At 32.5% G+C, this 13,263-nt stretch overlaps 1 protein-coding gene across 2 annotated transcripts; it reads left to right on the top strand.

Annotated features, from left to right (window-relative positions):
• The first annotated feature begins 1,123 nt into the window (after positions 1-1,123).
• GPA1 (G protein alpha subunit) lies at positions 1,124-10,292 on the top strand. Of its 2 annotated transcripts, none has more exons than XM_019215033.3 (14): positions 1,124-1,287; positions 2,443-2,603; positions 2,726-2,798; positions 3,237-3,274; positions 4,007-4,096; positions 4,270-4,347; positions 4,497-4,604; positions 6,530-6,631; positions 7,881-7,936; positions 8,518-8,652; positions 8,872-8,965; positions 9,150-9,209; positions 9,290-9,369; positions 9,787-10,284. In XM_019215033.3, exons 2-14 carry the CDS (start codon positions 2,517-2,519, stop codon positions 9,962-9,964), a joined length of 1,179 nt encoding a protein of 392 aa, XP_019070578.1. In that variant the 5' UTR covers positions 1,124-1,287; positions 2,443-2,516; the 3' UTR covers positions 9,965-10,284.
• The last annotated feature ends 2,971 nt before the right edge of the window (positions 10,293-13,263 follow it).

Below are 13,263 nucleotides of genomic sequence, written 5' to 3'. Positions count from 1 at the left end.
GGCCCTCACAAAAAATGAACTAGTACGAACATGTCAAATTGCAATGCTCGTATGGATTAGCCTGAATGGAATAATAAGCTAGTCCATATTGACAACTCTAATTAATGAGCCATGTGCAAATATGAAGTACTAGTAATCTACTTCTTTTGTTTTTTTTAGAATAAAAGAAGGGGTATCAAATGAGCGGATTTGGTTAAATTAGAAATATTAAAATGAGTTCAATAGAAATTGGGTTGGGTCTTGACCCGCACAAATTTATCCGATTAATCTCAATAATTTAACATATTGATATTTAATTTTTATAATCACAATTTGAATTTTCGCTTAAGAATTTTTTTTGTTAAAAAAGTAACAAATGGATAGATAAACCCTAAAAGATGTTAGATAAATAATAATTCATACATTCATATAGGAACATATCTTAATAAAAAATTTTAAAACGGGTTGAAATTAGAGATTGAATTGGGCTCAATTAAGAATTCTCTTCAAATAAGTTAAGCTTGAATGGGTTGAGAATCAACCCAATACAAATATCTTGAGTCCAAACCTTAAAATTCTGGACGGATTAGACGGGTTACCTATGTTTGAGTTCACTTTTAACACCCCTAAATAAAAGTGAACAAAAAGAAAAGAAAAGGATATTAAGAATCTTGACCATAAAAATAATTCATACTTTTTTTTATTCTTGAAAATTAATGTTTGATTATAAAAATTTCAAATTTAACTCGAAATTATATTTCAAATTTGGAAAATAATTATAACATGTTTTCAACTTAATTTTCGCTTTAAAGTTTTATTAAAGTACATTCAAATATGAACGCTATTACAAATATTCTTTTGAAAAAAGAAATCAATTCGAGCAAACCCTATTAATTAAGACATTATATGTAAATTATTCCTCTCTTCATTAAAGGTCTTGAATTTGAGGTCTGATTATAAAAAGTTCTTACTAAAAAGTACTATCATTTAAATAGGACTTTATATTACACAAATTTAAAATAATTGAACTTTAATACGAATACCCAAAAAAGAATGAAGATAAGGAAATGAAGCACTAATGTTAACACGTTGCGAAAAACAAAAGAAAAAAGATATAAAAAGTTAAAAATGTTATTTGTTTTTTGGTTAGTCAAAAGTTTGAACCTTGACTCACACTATGGTTAGGTAACACTATTTTCTGTGTCTGTCTTTCTTTTGTCTCTCTATAAAAACATTGTTTCTTTCAGCTTTCTCCCTTTATTTATCTCTCTTTTCATCAGATCAGTGTTTCATCTTCCAGATCCTCTGGTTAGTACAATCTTTAAGTTAATTTATTATCTTTATATATATAAAAATGTAATCTTGCTGGTTCTTTTTTTTTTTTTTTTAAATGGTTAATTTACAAATGTTTTAGGGCTTCTTGTGGTTCAGAATCTAAAAATGTTGATTGTAGTAAATAGATGATTGAATTAATTGTTAAAGTAGAGAAAAATTGGAAGTTGGTAGCTATTTTTAAGCTTTTACACATATATCTTTTATGTATAAATGTTAAGTTTTTGCTTTTTTAAATGTTTTTTTCTGGGGTTAGTTTTTAAAGGTTTTAAGGTTTGAAGTGTTTCAGAATTGAGAATGCTAGTGAGTAGGGTGTTGAATTGACTGTGTTAACTGTAGTTTTATTTATGTTTTCATTTTATTTATTTTGTTGTTGTTATTATTGGAGTGATGGGTAATTTGAGAAGAGGCTGTGTCATCTTGGATGAATTAAAGGGGGTTTTAGTTACTTCTTTGTTATTTTGGAAGTGATTAATTGTAATGTATGGTATAATTTTGAGGTTAACAGTGATAATCCAGCGAAGTTTATTTACGAGTATTGGAATGAGATATATTTGAATAGAGTGAAAGGGGTATAAATGACAGTCGAAATGAACACGTACCAGTTTAACAATGCGACAACATATCCAATATATATATTCCTGCAAGTGGGGTCTGTCAAGGGTAGGTGTACGCAAACCTTGCTCCTACTTTTGCTGGGTAAAGAAGTTGTTTTCGATAGATGCTTGGCTCAAGAAATCATTTTCAAAAAAGATTTGAAAGAAAATAGATGATTCGTGTAGCTGACCCAAATTATTTGCCATTTAGGCTTAGTTGATTAATAATGAGGATTCAACTGCCTTTTGTTTCTTCTCTTTGTGAGTTTCCTTGCAACAATGAAATCCTGAACATAGTTCCCAAGTGATCGTGTGACATTTCCATTGATACATTTGTGTATAATTGCCTTAGTTGACTCTGGGGTTGGAGAAGGGTATCTTGAACTTTTATTGGATTGAGATGCAAACATGGGACAAGGGAGACGTACTTCGATTATTCTGTAGATGCAATTGAACTGCAGTTGCAGTATAGTCTTTTGTGCATAAGTACCTTATTGGCTTATATTTTTTCTGTTAATTGTTTCTCTTTGAAAAGTAGGCATACATGGACATCATAAAGGAGCTGTAACAACAGATTTGAGATCCCTAGTTTAACTATCACACAGGCCTATGCTGTCGGTGGTTTTCGAAAACATGGGCTCGTTGTGCAGCAGAAACAAACACTACAGTCAAGCCGATGATGAGGAAAATACTCAGGTATGAGTTATACGAAATAGATTTGGAATTTGGTATAGTCCATAGTACTGTCTACAAGCTAGGAGAGCGAAAAAAATATCTTACATAACCCCCAGTGTCCTGACTAGATCATGTGTCTTCAGACTGCAGAGATAGAAAGACGGATTGAACAAGAAACAAAGGCAGAGAAGCATATTCAGAAACTTCTTCTACTTGGTAAATAAGGAAAAAAATATAGTCTTCAATTATCATATGATCTAGTAATTTCTTACTTTGTCTTTGCCTTTGCCTTTTCCTTTTATGGTCACCATACCCATGTAGTGATTTATGATGCCTACAAGCTATAGGCATATTCTATTTCTACATTCAGACTTGTTATATTTGAGGAGGCAATTGGTTATGAACTTTGCTTTTCCTCGAAGGTTCTGCTTCATAAGATGCTGGTGGAGGAAGCATAGTGAAAAAAAGATTCTTTGGAATATTGTTGTAGCATAGAGGAACTTCCACCTCTGGATTGACTTATTTGTCGAATTCTTTGTTCTTCCTTGTCTTATAGTATTCTTTTGCCATATTTTAAACTTACTGCTGTGTGTTTGCTGGTTAATGTCCTGTTTGACTGTGCTTGCTGAATGCTGATTTTTCTGTTGTTTCAAGGTGCCGGAGATTCGGGGAAGTCTACGATTTTTAAGCAGGCAAGAGATCTTATAAAATATCTATTAAGATTTCATTACTTTTAAAATGTATATGTTAATGTGTTGAAGTGCGTGACCATCTTATCTAAATGGTTAAGTTTCCACGCATCTTTATTACTTAATTATGTCTTCAACGTGTCGCCACATGTGCCGGATGGATCTAATCAATGTCCGTGAATGATAAATTATAGGTTGAATTGCCGAGCTTGATTCTTTTTGATGAGCCAATCACGTGAACTTTTTTTTTCTGATAATGGATAGTGGTGAGACTCGAATCCAGTGGCGGAGGCAGGGGGTTTAGAATATGAAGAAGTAAACATGTGAAAATTACAAGAAAATAAACGCAGCGAGCGGCGAAGGGCAGGACTTAGCTTAACCCACTAAATTTTAATATGTCTTGTCAATACCCCATTTAACATTTCTTCTTGCTTTTGCCTTTGCTCCGTCAAGCTCTTCTTAGATAAACTTCTTGGCTGTGTCAAATGGATTTATTATGGAATATATACACGCGTAAAAATTAAATTTTATCTGTATATACGGCAAAGGGGGTTCCACCCCTAGCTCTGTCCCTGCTCGAACCCAAGACTTTTGCCTGCTATGATAACGTGTTAAATGTATCATTTCATCTTAAAGTTTAAGTTGTTAGAGAGAAAATTTTTATTTACTTTATTATATGTTCTACAAAATGTGTTTCTCACATCTCCAGTGTGCTCTATTATGTCTGCCATGCAGATAAAACTCTTGTTCCAAACTGGCTTTGATGAAGAAGAGCTAAAGAACTACATCCCTGTCATTCATGCCAATGTTTATCAGACGATAAAAGTACGAAATACTTGAAAGGGTGTGTTGGTTATTTTCATTTTTGCAAAATAGGTGCTGCTTGTTGGAGAGACATGCATATATAGAAATGTCATACACATGATTGATAATGAGTGTCAATTACCATGTGTCATGGATACTGACATTCTTACATGGTGGGTGCTTGGTTTCAACAGATATTACATGATGGATCAAAGGAATTAGCTCAAAATGAATTAGAGGCCTCAAAGTATCTTCTATCAGCTGAAAATAAGGTTTGTGTTATTCATTCTTATGCAATTACCAGATATTTTGGCTATCATCTTGAAGTCATTTGGCCAAGGGAAACCCATGAAAGTGAAGGAATGAGATTGCTCGTCTTACTTAGCTGCATATACATAAACATATATTTCTTTGGTTCCAGGAGATCGGCGAGAAGCTTTCAGAAATTGGAGGCAGGTTGGATTATCCTCACCTGACTAAGGATCTGGTGCAGGATATTGAAGCTCTTTGGAAAGATCCTGCTATTCAAGTAATTTTCCTTTGGGTTAAGCACTTTGATTATTTATTTCAGTTTCAAGTACTTCCTTTGGGCTCGTTGATTTTTATAAACTTCACAAAAATAGTCTTTTACTGTTATAAATAAATGATAATTGAAATGATCAATTCATTGAAATAAATCAATCAACTATGCCTCAATCCTTAACTAGTATTTTTACAACCCCAAAGTATTTGGGATCTCTCGACATGGTCCAGTATATATTCTTCTCTCTTGGGAGCATTTCACGTCTCCTTGTAATGCCATTTGTTGGTTTGTCTTTAAGGAAAAATCAGGAGTTCTGCAAAACTAGAGACTTTAAAGTCTTACTCTTTTTCCTAATCGATCTAATGTGAAGAGCCAAAAATTACTAAACCTCATTCCTAACTAGTTGAATTTTCTATAAGGATCATTTTCCATGTTGTTATAGTCTTACCTAAGTTCAAATTTATACCTAGATATCACAGATCTTTTCAGGAAACTTGTCTCTGTGTGATTTAGGATTCCCTTGTTCCATTTTAGCACCTTCATTCAATAAAGTGTCGTACCTTCAGACTGGTGCATTTGGATGAACATGGCTTGATAATCTGAACCTTCTCTCATTTTATTGCGTATCTATGTTGCTCGCACCTTTTTCCTGTTGGCCTTAGTGGACGATAACTGTGCTAGTTGGAGATAACAGGTACCTAGTGGAATAGTTGAGGTGTGTGCGAGCTGGTATCACTGTCATAAAAATATGTATGTTACTTGCACCTTTTGTCAGAGGTTCTTATCCTAATTTTGTCTTGACTTGTATGACTGCAAATTGTATCTTAACTGTCACATTTTGAAGACACTCATATTGGGAATAATTTTTGGGCTGTAAAGGCCCATCATTCACTCCCACGCTGCCGTCTTTGCTTTCACTATATTTGATATCTTCCCATTGCATAACGATCTCATAATACTCCACATCAGTCATCTCTTCTAACTCTATATGCTACATCTTTGTTTATCCTGGCATTCATTCTACTGAAAGACCGAGCATAGATATCTGAACTATTCATATTTAGCACCACAATCCATCACTTTACCTTCATTTTTCTTGTGTGTGCTAAACTGGCAATGCATATAGACCGTCTTACTTTAACTTGTTCCCAAGCCTCTTTCTTTAGATTGCTTTTCCATAGTTCTAATTTTAAATCTCATTGAAGCAAATCACTTTAGTATGTGATTATTCATACAATAGCTGATCAGAGATTACCCTTCGGGGTGGCCCAGTGGTTTGAGCTTGGGACTTCCATGTTGGAGGTCTCAAGTTCGAAACCTCTTGCCAGCCAAAGCAAGGGGTTTGCCTTCTGGGTCGAGCTCGTCGCACAAGGCTTGCCTAGTGCGGGTTACCTCTCCTATGTGGTTTGCGAGCTATTGCATATGAACCCAGACTGTGTTCAGAATGAACGAAAATGTTTAAATAGAAAATATTTTCTAGGAAAATAAGTGGGTTTCTTACTTGTTTCCTTGTGTTCAATATGTAAGCAAAAAATATTATCCTAAAAGCATTTATGAATATTTCTAGTTTATAGAAAAAAGAACTTATGTATATTCTAGACTAATACTATGGGAGGTAGACTAGGGGTGCGGGGTGGTGGGATAGGGCTATGGGCGGTAAGGGTGTGAAGATCTGGTGTGTTGGAGGGTGGAGACACAATTAATGTGGAATGCACCTGTTGAACTTGCTTTTCCTACTTCCACTAGGGAAGTCATTTTCCTCATTTTTAAAGAACTTGTTTTCCTATTAAAAATGTTCTCAAAAAATTATGACCAATCAAACATTGAAAAATTGGAAAACATGTCTCCCTCCATAACGAACACACCCTTAATCTTTTATTGAGTAAAGATTAACTTGTCTTTTCTCTGATTGAGTTCTTTCTTTCTTGTAGGAAACTCTGTTACGTGGTAATGAGCTTCAGGTTCCAGATTGTGCCCATTATTTCATGGAAAACTTGGAGAGATTTTCTGATGTACATTATATTCCAACAAAGGTAAGAAATATCAATTAGGTATTTCCCGTTTAGAAGTTGTGCTTTCATTGCAATAATAAAATCTATTCTTATTCTCATATTGAATTTGCAAAGAAATCATAACCATCTGTTCTCCAATTCTATCACAAAACTATTTTCGACACGATGTTGAATTCAGAATTATACATATCAATTTTGGCTTAGATGCATTATTGGAAGTATTTATGTTTGAGTTTTGGTCTTAGGGATGTCAATCTGTTGATATAAACTGGAAAGAATGGTAGTCTTGACATGTATAACTTTGACAGGCTGGACCAAACCAATTGTCTTTCTTATCTCATCTTAACCCACCCATTTGACAACGCTGGTGTTGGTAACTATTCCAAAATTCAAACTGCAGCCTGTTATTGTTGAAATTTACTTTTAGTTATGGCTGTATTTTAGTCTAATAAGTTGCTTAGATTTAGGATGATTTGAATTTTATATTTCTATTAGGGTTTGTTTAGTTGAGATGTTTAGTTGAGACTTGATATACAGTCTTAGGTTTTCTGAATTTTAAATTAGTCAGATTTTGTGTTTTAAGTTGGTTATTTAAAGCCCTTATATGCTTCACAAAATCATTGAGATGCATTTTAAATCAATACTTTCAACCTTTTTGCTGCACCATCTTTTTGAAGAAAAATAACAATTATAGTTAGATACGGTGTTTAACATCCAAGATACTTGGTATTACAGTACGCTTGCCCTTACTTACTGTATATGCTTGTATATAATTTTCTATTATATTAGTGGTGTTCTTTATATAGGAAGTGTAAGTGTAAGAAGTGCAAGTGTTGCTTGTCTATTGCTGGTAAAGGAAAATGTGGTTCATCTATCAAGTTCTTATAGTTGCTGTTCAGTTACTCTCAATTGCTATAATTTCTTTCTTCATGCATAGTATCTTGGATTGCATCCTGTGAATTGTATAAATTTTCTTATCTAAAGACGGGTTACTTTCATTTTATCTATTTATTGTACTCTTATACTCTCCTTTATGTGCTGGTTAAATACTTTTCCTAGCCAAGCACAACAAAATTCTTTGATGAAGGAATCTTGTCTGTTCCATTCATGTTAAATTGTCTAGACTACCTTATTTAATTGTAAGATGTTAGAGAGAAAAAATGTATTTTTAATGATGTCTTTAACACTGTTACCATATATGCATTACCGTTGGTTTATTTACTTTTTTGGAGATCTTAATAGAGTAGTCATTTTTCTTGTTATCTTGTAGGAGGATGTTCTTTTTGCCCGGATTCGAACGACGGGTGTCGTTGAAATACAGTTCAGGTGAATTTTCACGCATCCTTGAACTGTCTTCTTATCCATTTTCTAAAACCTCGCTTTTTGTGGTTGTATACATTATCTCTTAAAAGAAGTGTTGGCTTAATCTAGAGCCTAAAAACTACTACATTGTACCGAATTTGCAAGCAAAGTGAAAGAACTGTCTGAACCGCTCCTTAGTTTTCTTTGTCCTGTTGGAACAACACATATGTTGGTTGAAATCCTTCCTGCTATCTCTTTTGTAGGCAGGTCCAATCTGCCTTGAAGAGCAGGCTTATATATTCTCCTTGTAGCATTCAATGAACTACGTGATATGCTTTTCTCTGTGTAAAGTCATAGTCATGCTGTTGAAATATTATTAAACTAGTTGATGTGCAGTTCCTGTTTAGCCTCATCTTTTGTCTAAGTGTCTACTTTGCCTGTCAAAGTAGGTACATTTATATGTCCTTGCATTTCTTGATTATGATCCAGTTCTTGTGGTCCTCCAACGATGCAATTGTTTATGACCTTATATTTGTTATCTTACAAGATAATTGTATTCTTTCTACTTACGATGGATATCTTTATAACTACTAAAATATCTGCAGTCCAGTTGGAGAGAACAAAAAAAGTGGAGAAGTATATAGGCTTTTTGATGTTGGAGGTCAGAGAAATGAGAGAAGAAAGTGGATACATTTATTTGAAGGTGTAACAGCAGTTATATTTTGTGCCGCTATTAGCGAGTAAGATTTCTGTTCCTAGATTTCTGAATTTCCTAACATCATTTACTTTTAAGTCAACCCTAATCTGGACTTGATCACGAGTAGCAGTACGTGGATCACGTAGCTTTCCAGAATGAGGAAGGAAATAATCATTAATTACTCTAGGTCAAAAGGATTTTAAATTTGTGAGTAGGAAATGATGCAACTGCATACTTATCATTATTCTATTATTCACATCAGGTATGATCAAACTCTATTTGAGGATGAAAGAAAGAACCGAATGATGGAGACCAAGGAACTCTTTGAGTGGGTCTTGAAACAACCATGTTTTGAGGTCAGTTTTTCGTGTTTGCTGGAGGACAATGCTTGGTTCAGGATCTTGAATTATACAATATCCACTTGTATCAGCTTGTACTCATGGATCTTTTTTGTTACATGCATTTGCATCACTTCTTTTGGGTTTAAAAAAAAGCAAATAAATCAGACCAGTTAGGAAGTTGACACTATTCTTTGTGCAGAAAACTTCCTTCATGCTGTTTCTCAACAAATTTGATATATTTGAGCAGAAGGTTCCGAAAGTAAGTACATTTTATTTAGCAGCGGTGTCTGTCTGTGAAACTGTTCTTTCTCATCTAAGAATAATATCCCGTGGTTGTAGGTGCCCCTCAACGCTTGTGAGTGGTTTAAAGATTACCAGTCAGTTTCAACAGGAAAACAAGAGATTGAGCATGCTTATGAGTAAGGTTTTTTCATGTGCAGTACTTCTATAAATGAGAACATATTGATCCCACAGATGCATTTCTCGGGCTCTTCAAGAAATACTAAAATTTTCCTGATTTGCTTTTCATCACATAACTAGAAAGAAATATATCTCTCAAGTAGCTTGTACGCACAGTTAATTCACATAACTTCTCTGGAGGACTTCAGTAGTCTATAGCTATTACGATTGACTTGCATGTTAGAGGGGATAGCATAGAATCTTTTTTTTTTTTTTTTAAATTTACTATATTGGTCTATTTTCTGCTTTTTGAGTTTATCATTATGAACCAATATTTTGGATCTTGGGGATGTGGCCAGAGGTCAGTCTTTCCATTGACATTCTTGTTTAATTCACGTGCTAAATGGTCTATTCTGGTGTTTTGATGTACTCTTTAGGTTTGTAAAGAAAAAGTTTGAGGAGTCATATTTCCAATGCACTGCACCAGATCGTGTGGACCGTGTGTTTAAGATCTATAGAACCACAGCCCTTGATCAGAAGCTTGTAAAGAAGACATTCAAACTGGTAGACGAGACCCTGAGAAGGAGAAATCTCTTCGAAGCAGGTTTATTATGAAATTCTTTAAATTTTCAAAAGAAAAAAACAGAAATGTTCATACTGTGAAAGATGCATACAAGTTTTGAACAGTGAGGTTCAAATACAGAAAAAACAGGCTATGGTGGTGGGGGTATCATATCAGATTCAACAATTTAAGTTTTGTCCATGTTAGGTCACTAAGCACATATTTCTTTCTTTATCCCGGTATTGTTATGCTCTACTTACAAAACAGATGGTTCAGAACAAAAACTGATATTCAAGTATATTCTATTGATGTTCATTTTGTTGAATGTTGTAACATTCTCACAGCGCAAAGTTGTACATGCATTGTTGGTTAACCTTTTGCTATCTCGTGCTTTATTCAGTTTATCGTTTAGCTCTTACCCAGCTTCAGCTATTATTGTGATGTTATTTCAAAAGCCTGTTCAAGATTTCAACTAGTGTTGGTTTACAACCCTATGGTGAATTTTTTTCCTTCAACTTTAATGGTCTTTGAATGTTGCGGTTTTAGGTTTTAGTTAACTTTTGTGGTCTTTGAAATACAAGTAGGGCTGTCCATAACCCAAATACTTGTATGTCGTCTTAGCTAGGCTAGGAAAATACACAAACATTTTGGTTTTATTTGGTCATGAAATTAATGTGAAAGTTAACTTTCTAAATATAGGTTTCTTTTTGTCTTCTTATAGCATTTGTGGTTAAACTTATATATACAGATTGTTTTATAAAATCAGGTCACCTAAAAGATAATAAATTTATAGTACGACATTGACAATGAATATAAAAATAACACCTCATACACATTTAAGATTATATATATCGAGTTATAAACATACTTTTTCAAAAGAAATCACTTATAGCAAATTATTATCGAGTTATAACATATGATTAAAAATATATTTAATTAAAAATAAAATTATAAGTAATTATTTAAATATTAATTAATATGTTTAATTTTTATTTTTTATTTTTACAGTTACCTTTTTAAAACTCTTAATGGTTTACATTTACCTTTTTAAAAATAAATTAATAAAGTAATGTTAATCACATAGTACAATTACCTTTTACCTTTTTTAAAATAAGTAATAAATTTATAATAATAGTACAGTTACCTTTTTGAAATCAAAAAAATATATTTTAGAGATTTGATTTTAATTAACTTTCTACTTTACCGTTGCCCAATAATTATCCACCTCCATTACACCCCATACGCGAACAACATTCTTCTTCCCCAACACGTCTCACTCATCATCTTCCCCATCACGCGGGATTTATCCCTATCCCATCAAGCCTCACAGATTAAATTCTTTCCCAAACCCACAACTCAAAGATCCACAACTTCTATTCCACTAAATGATTTATCAATATTGTAAGTTTTTAGAACCTTCATAAATTATTTTTCGTTAAGTTCGTATAGAATATCGAAGAAAATTAGTAAAACACCCCATAAAAGTAGAAGATCTGTTGAGGAGTCATCTTCTAATGATTTCCATGTTCCTTCGTTCAATATTTTGACCCAAACTCAACTGCACAAATTCACTGGAAAAGAGACTGGTAGTTCTGTTAAATTGAAGCTTCAAAAAAGAAAAAAAAACGAGTCAAAGCAAAGAGGGAAGAAGAGGAAGGAAAAAGAAATTGGAACATCTTCAGAATCTGATTATGATTTTGTTAACGAAATTAAAAAAAAATGGATTCCTTTGAATTTAGCTTTGATAAGTTGATGAATATTGTATGTGATAAGGGACTTTGATCTAAGAATCTCCATAATTCCCATAGCACTATGTGAGGCATGATTTTTAAGATGTATGATGCTATAGTGTTTTATTGTCGTAAAGTTCCAGCATTCTATGATTAGGTTACTTAATAATCGTTCTTGTATTTGATTCAGATTTTTCCTACAAACTCTTCCCATATCCTTTGTGCAAAATCTCCTTTGTGGAAGAGATGATCAACCGTTTTTATATTCCGTATGAATTGACACGTTAGTATTGTCTGAGTATTATTTTGTAGTTTATAAGTTACAAAGTAAATTTTTAACAATCGTAGTATGTATTAATATTGTATGATTTCTATGTGAATTGGTGTATGAATTGATGTATTAGTTTGTATGACTTGTGTATAAATGTTGTATGAACTGAGATATGCATTGATGTTCCAAGTATGAATTTTTCTATACTCTACTGAATTTCATTAAAAACTACAACTTTATTTAGTTATTGTAATATCGATGCAACATACCATCGACAAAGGTATGACACAATACTGTGGCATTATGAAAAATCAAAAAATGAAGAGGGCGAAATAAGTGATAGTGAAGTTAATGGTATGGTCTCTAGCAAATATGGTGGACCTCACACACCAAAAGAACATATTTCGGACACCACCAATTATCCTACACCAAGACCACATACAAGAAAATTTAGAAATAGTTTATTGCACCTTCAATATTTTTTTTGGACTACATATTTTTCTTAACTCTTGAACAATTTGTTTATGTTTAAAGTATTTCATTTATAATATCTATTTTTTTTTCCAGTTTTACCATCTTTATATGAATTACATATTAGGTTATATAATTTATGGATACTAGTAATATACATAAATCATATCGTATGCATTCAATAGTTCAAAGTAAAGTTTCATTTCAAAATGCAACAATTCAATAAATGAAATATGTATAAAATATGTATAGACTATGTATTAATCTTTATCTAATTTTTGATTATTTCAATTTCATGATATTGTATATCAATGGTTTGTCAATATGCATTTCTAATTTGTTGAATTTTTTGTATGAATCTTTTTTCAATTATTGATTATGTATGAAGTTTGATTACTATCTGGATGAAATATGTATGAAGTCTGATTACTACTAGTATGAATATGACATCACATTTTTTATTTATTATCGTTTTAAAATGACTAATATCATTTATTTTTTGATCCATATGTATGAACTTTGTACGAACTACGTATGATCTATGTATGAACTATTTTAACAAGAGATTCATTTGTACCATTATATGTTTAAAAAGTTGTTCCATATATATGATTTTTTTATGAACTCCGTTTGAAATATGTATGATTCTTGTATAACTATATATTAGTATAGGAATAAAACTAGAAAATTGACATAAAGTTTGTTTCAATGTTATTTATAAGTGGACAGCATTCAGAAATCACAATTACTTATAGATTTACTGATACCAAATGAACTCCATAAAACAAAACATGTTTCTAACTGACAAAACAACATAACAATTGTTTGACACAAAGTAAAAAACTAAGAAATCATTTTTTTTGCACAGGATAATTTGAAC

The sequence above is a fragment of the Solanum lycopersicum genome, chromosome 8 (assembly GCF_036512215.1).
Source record: "Solanum lycopersicum chromosome 8, SLM_r2.1".
NCBI lineage: Eukaryota > Viridiplantae > Streptophyta > Magnoliopsida > Solanales > Solanaceae > Solanum > Solanum lycopersicum.
The sequence above is the reverse complement of the archived record's forward strand: the minus strand, read 5'-3'. Positions and strand labels throughout refer to the sequence as shown.

Bases quoted from the DNA above. Each gene is read 5' to 3' on its own strand.
- GPA1 (XM_019215033.3), top strand. From the start codon at position 2,517: ATGCTGTCGGTGGTTTTCGAAAACATGGGCTCGTTGTGCAGCAGAAAC. The intron at 4,348-4,496 runs GTTTGTGTTATT...CTTTGGTTCCAG, and splicing joins TTCTATCAGCTGAAAATAAG to GAGATCGGCGAGAAGCTTTC. The intron at 6,632-7,880 runs GTAAGAAATATC...GTTATCTTGTAG, and splicing joins TACATTATATTCCAACAAAG to GAGGATGTTCTTTTTGCCCG.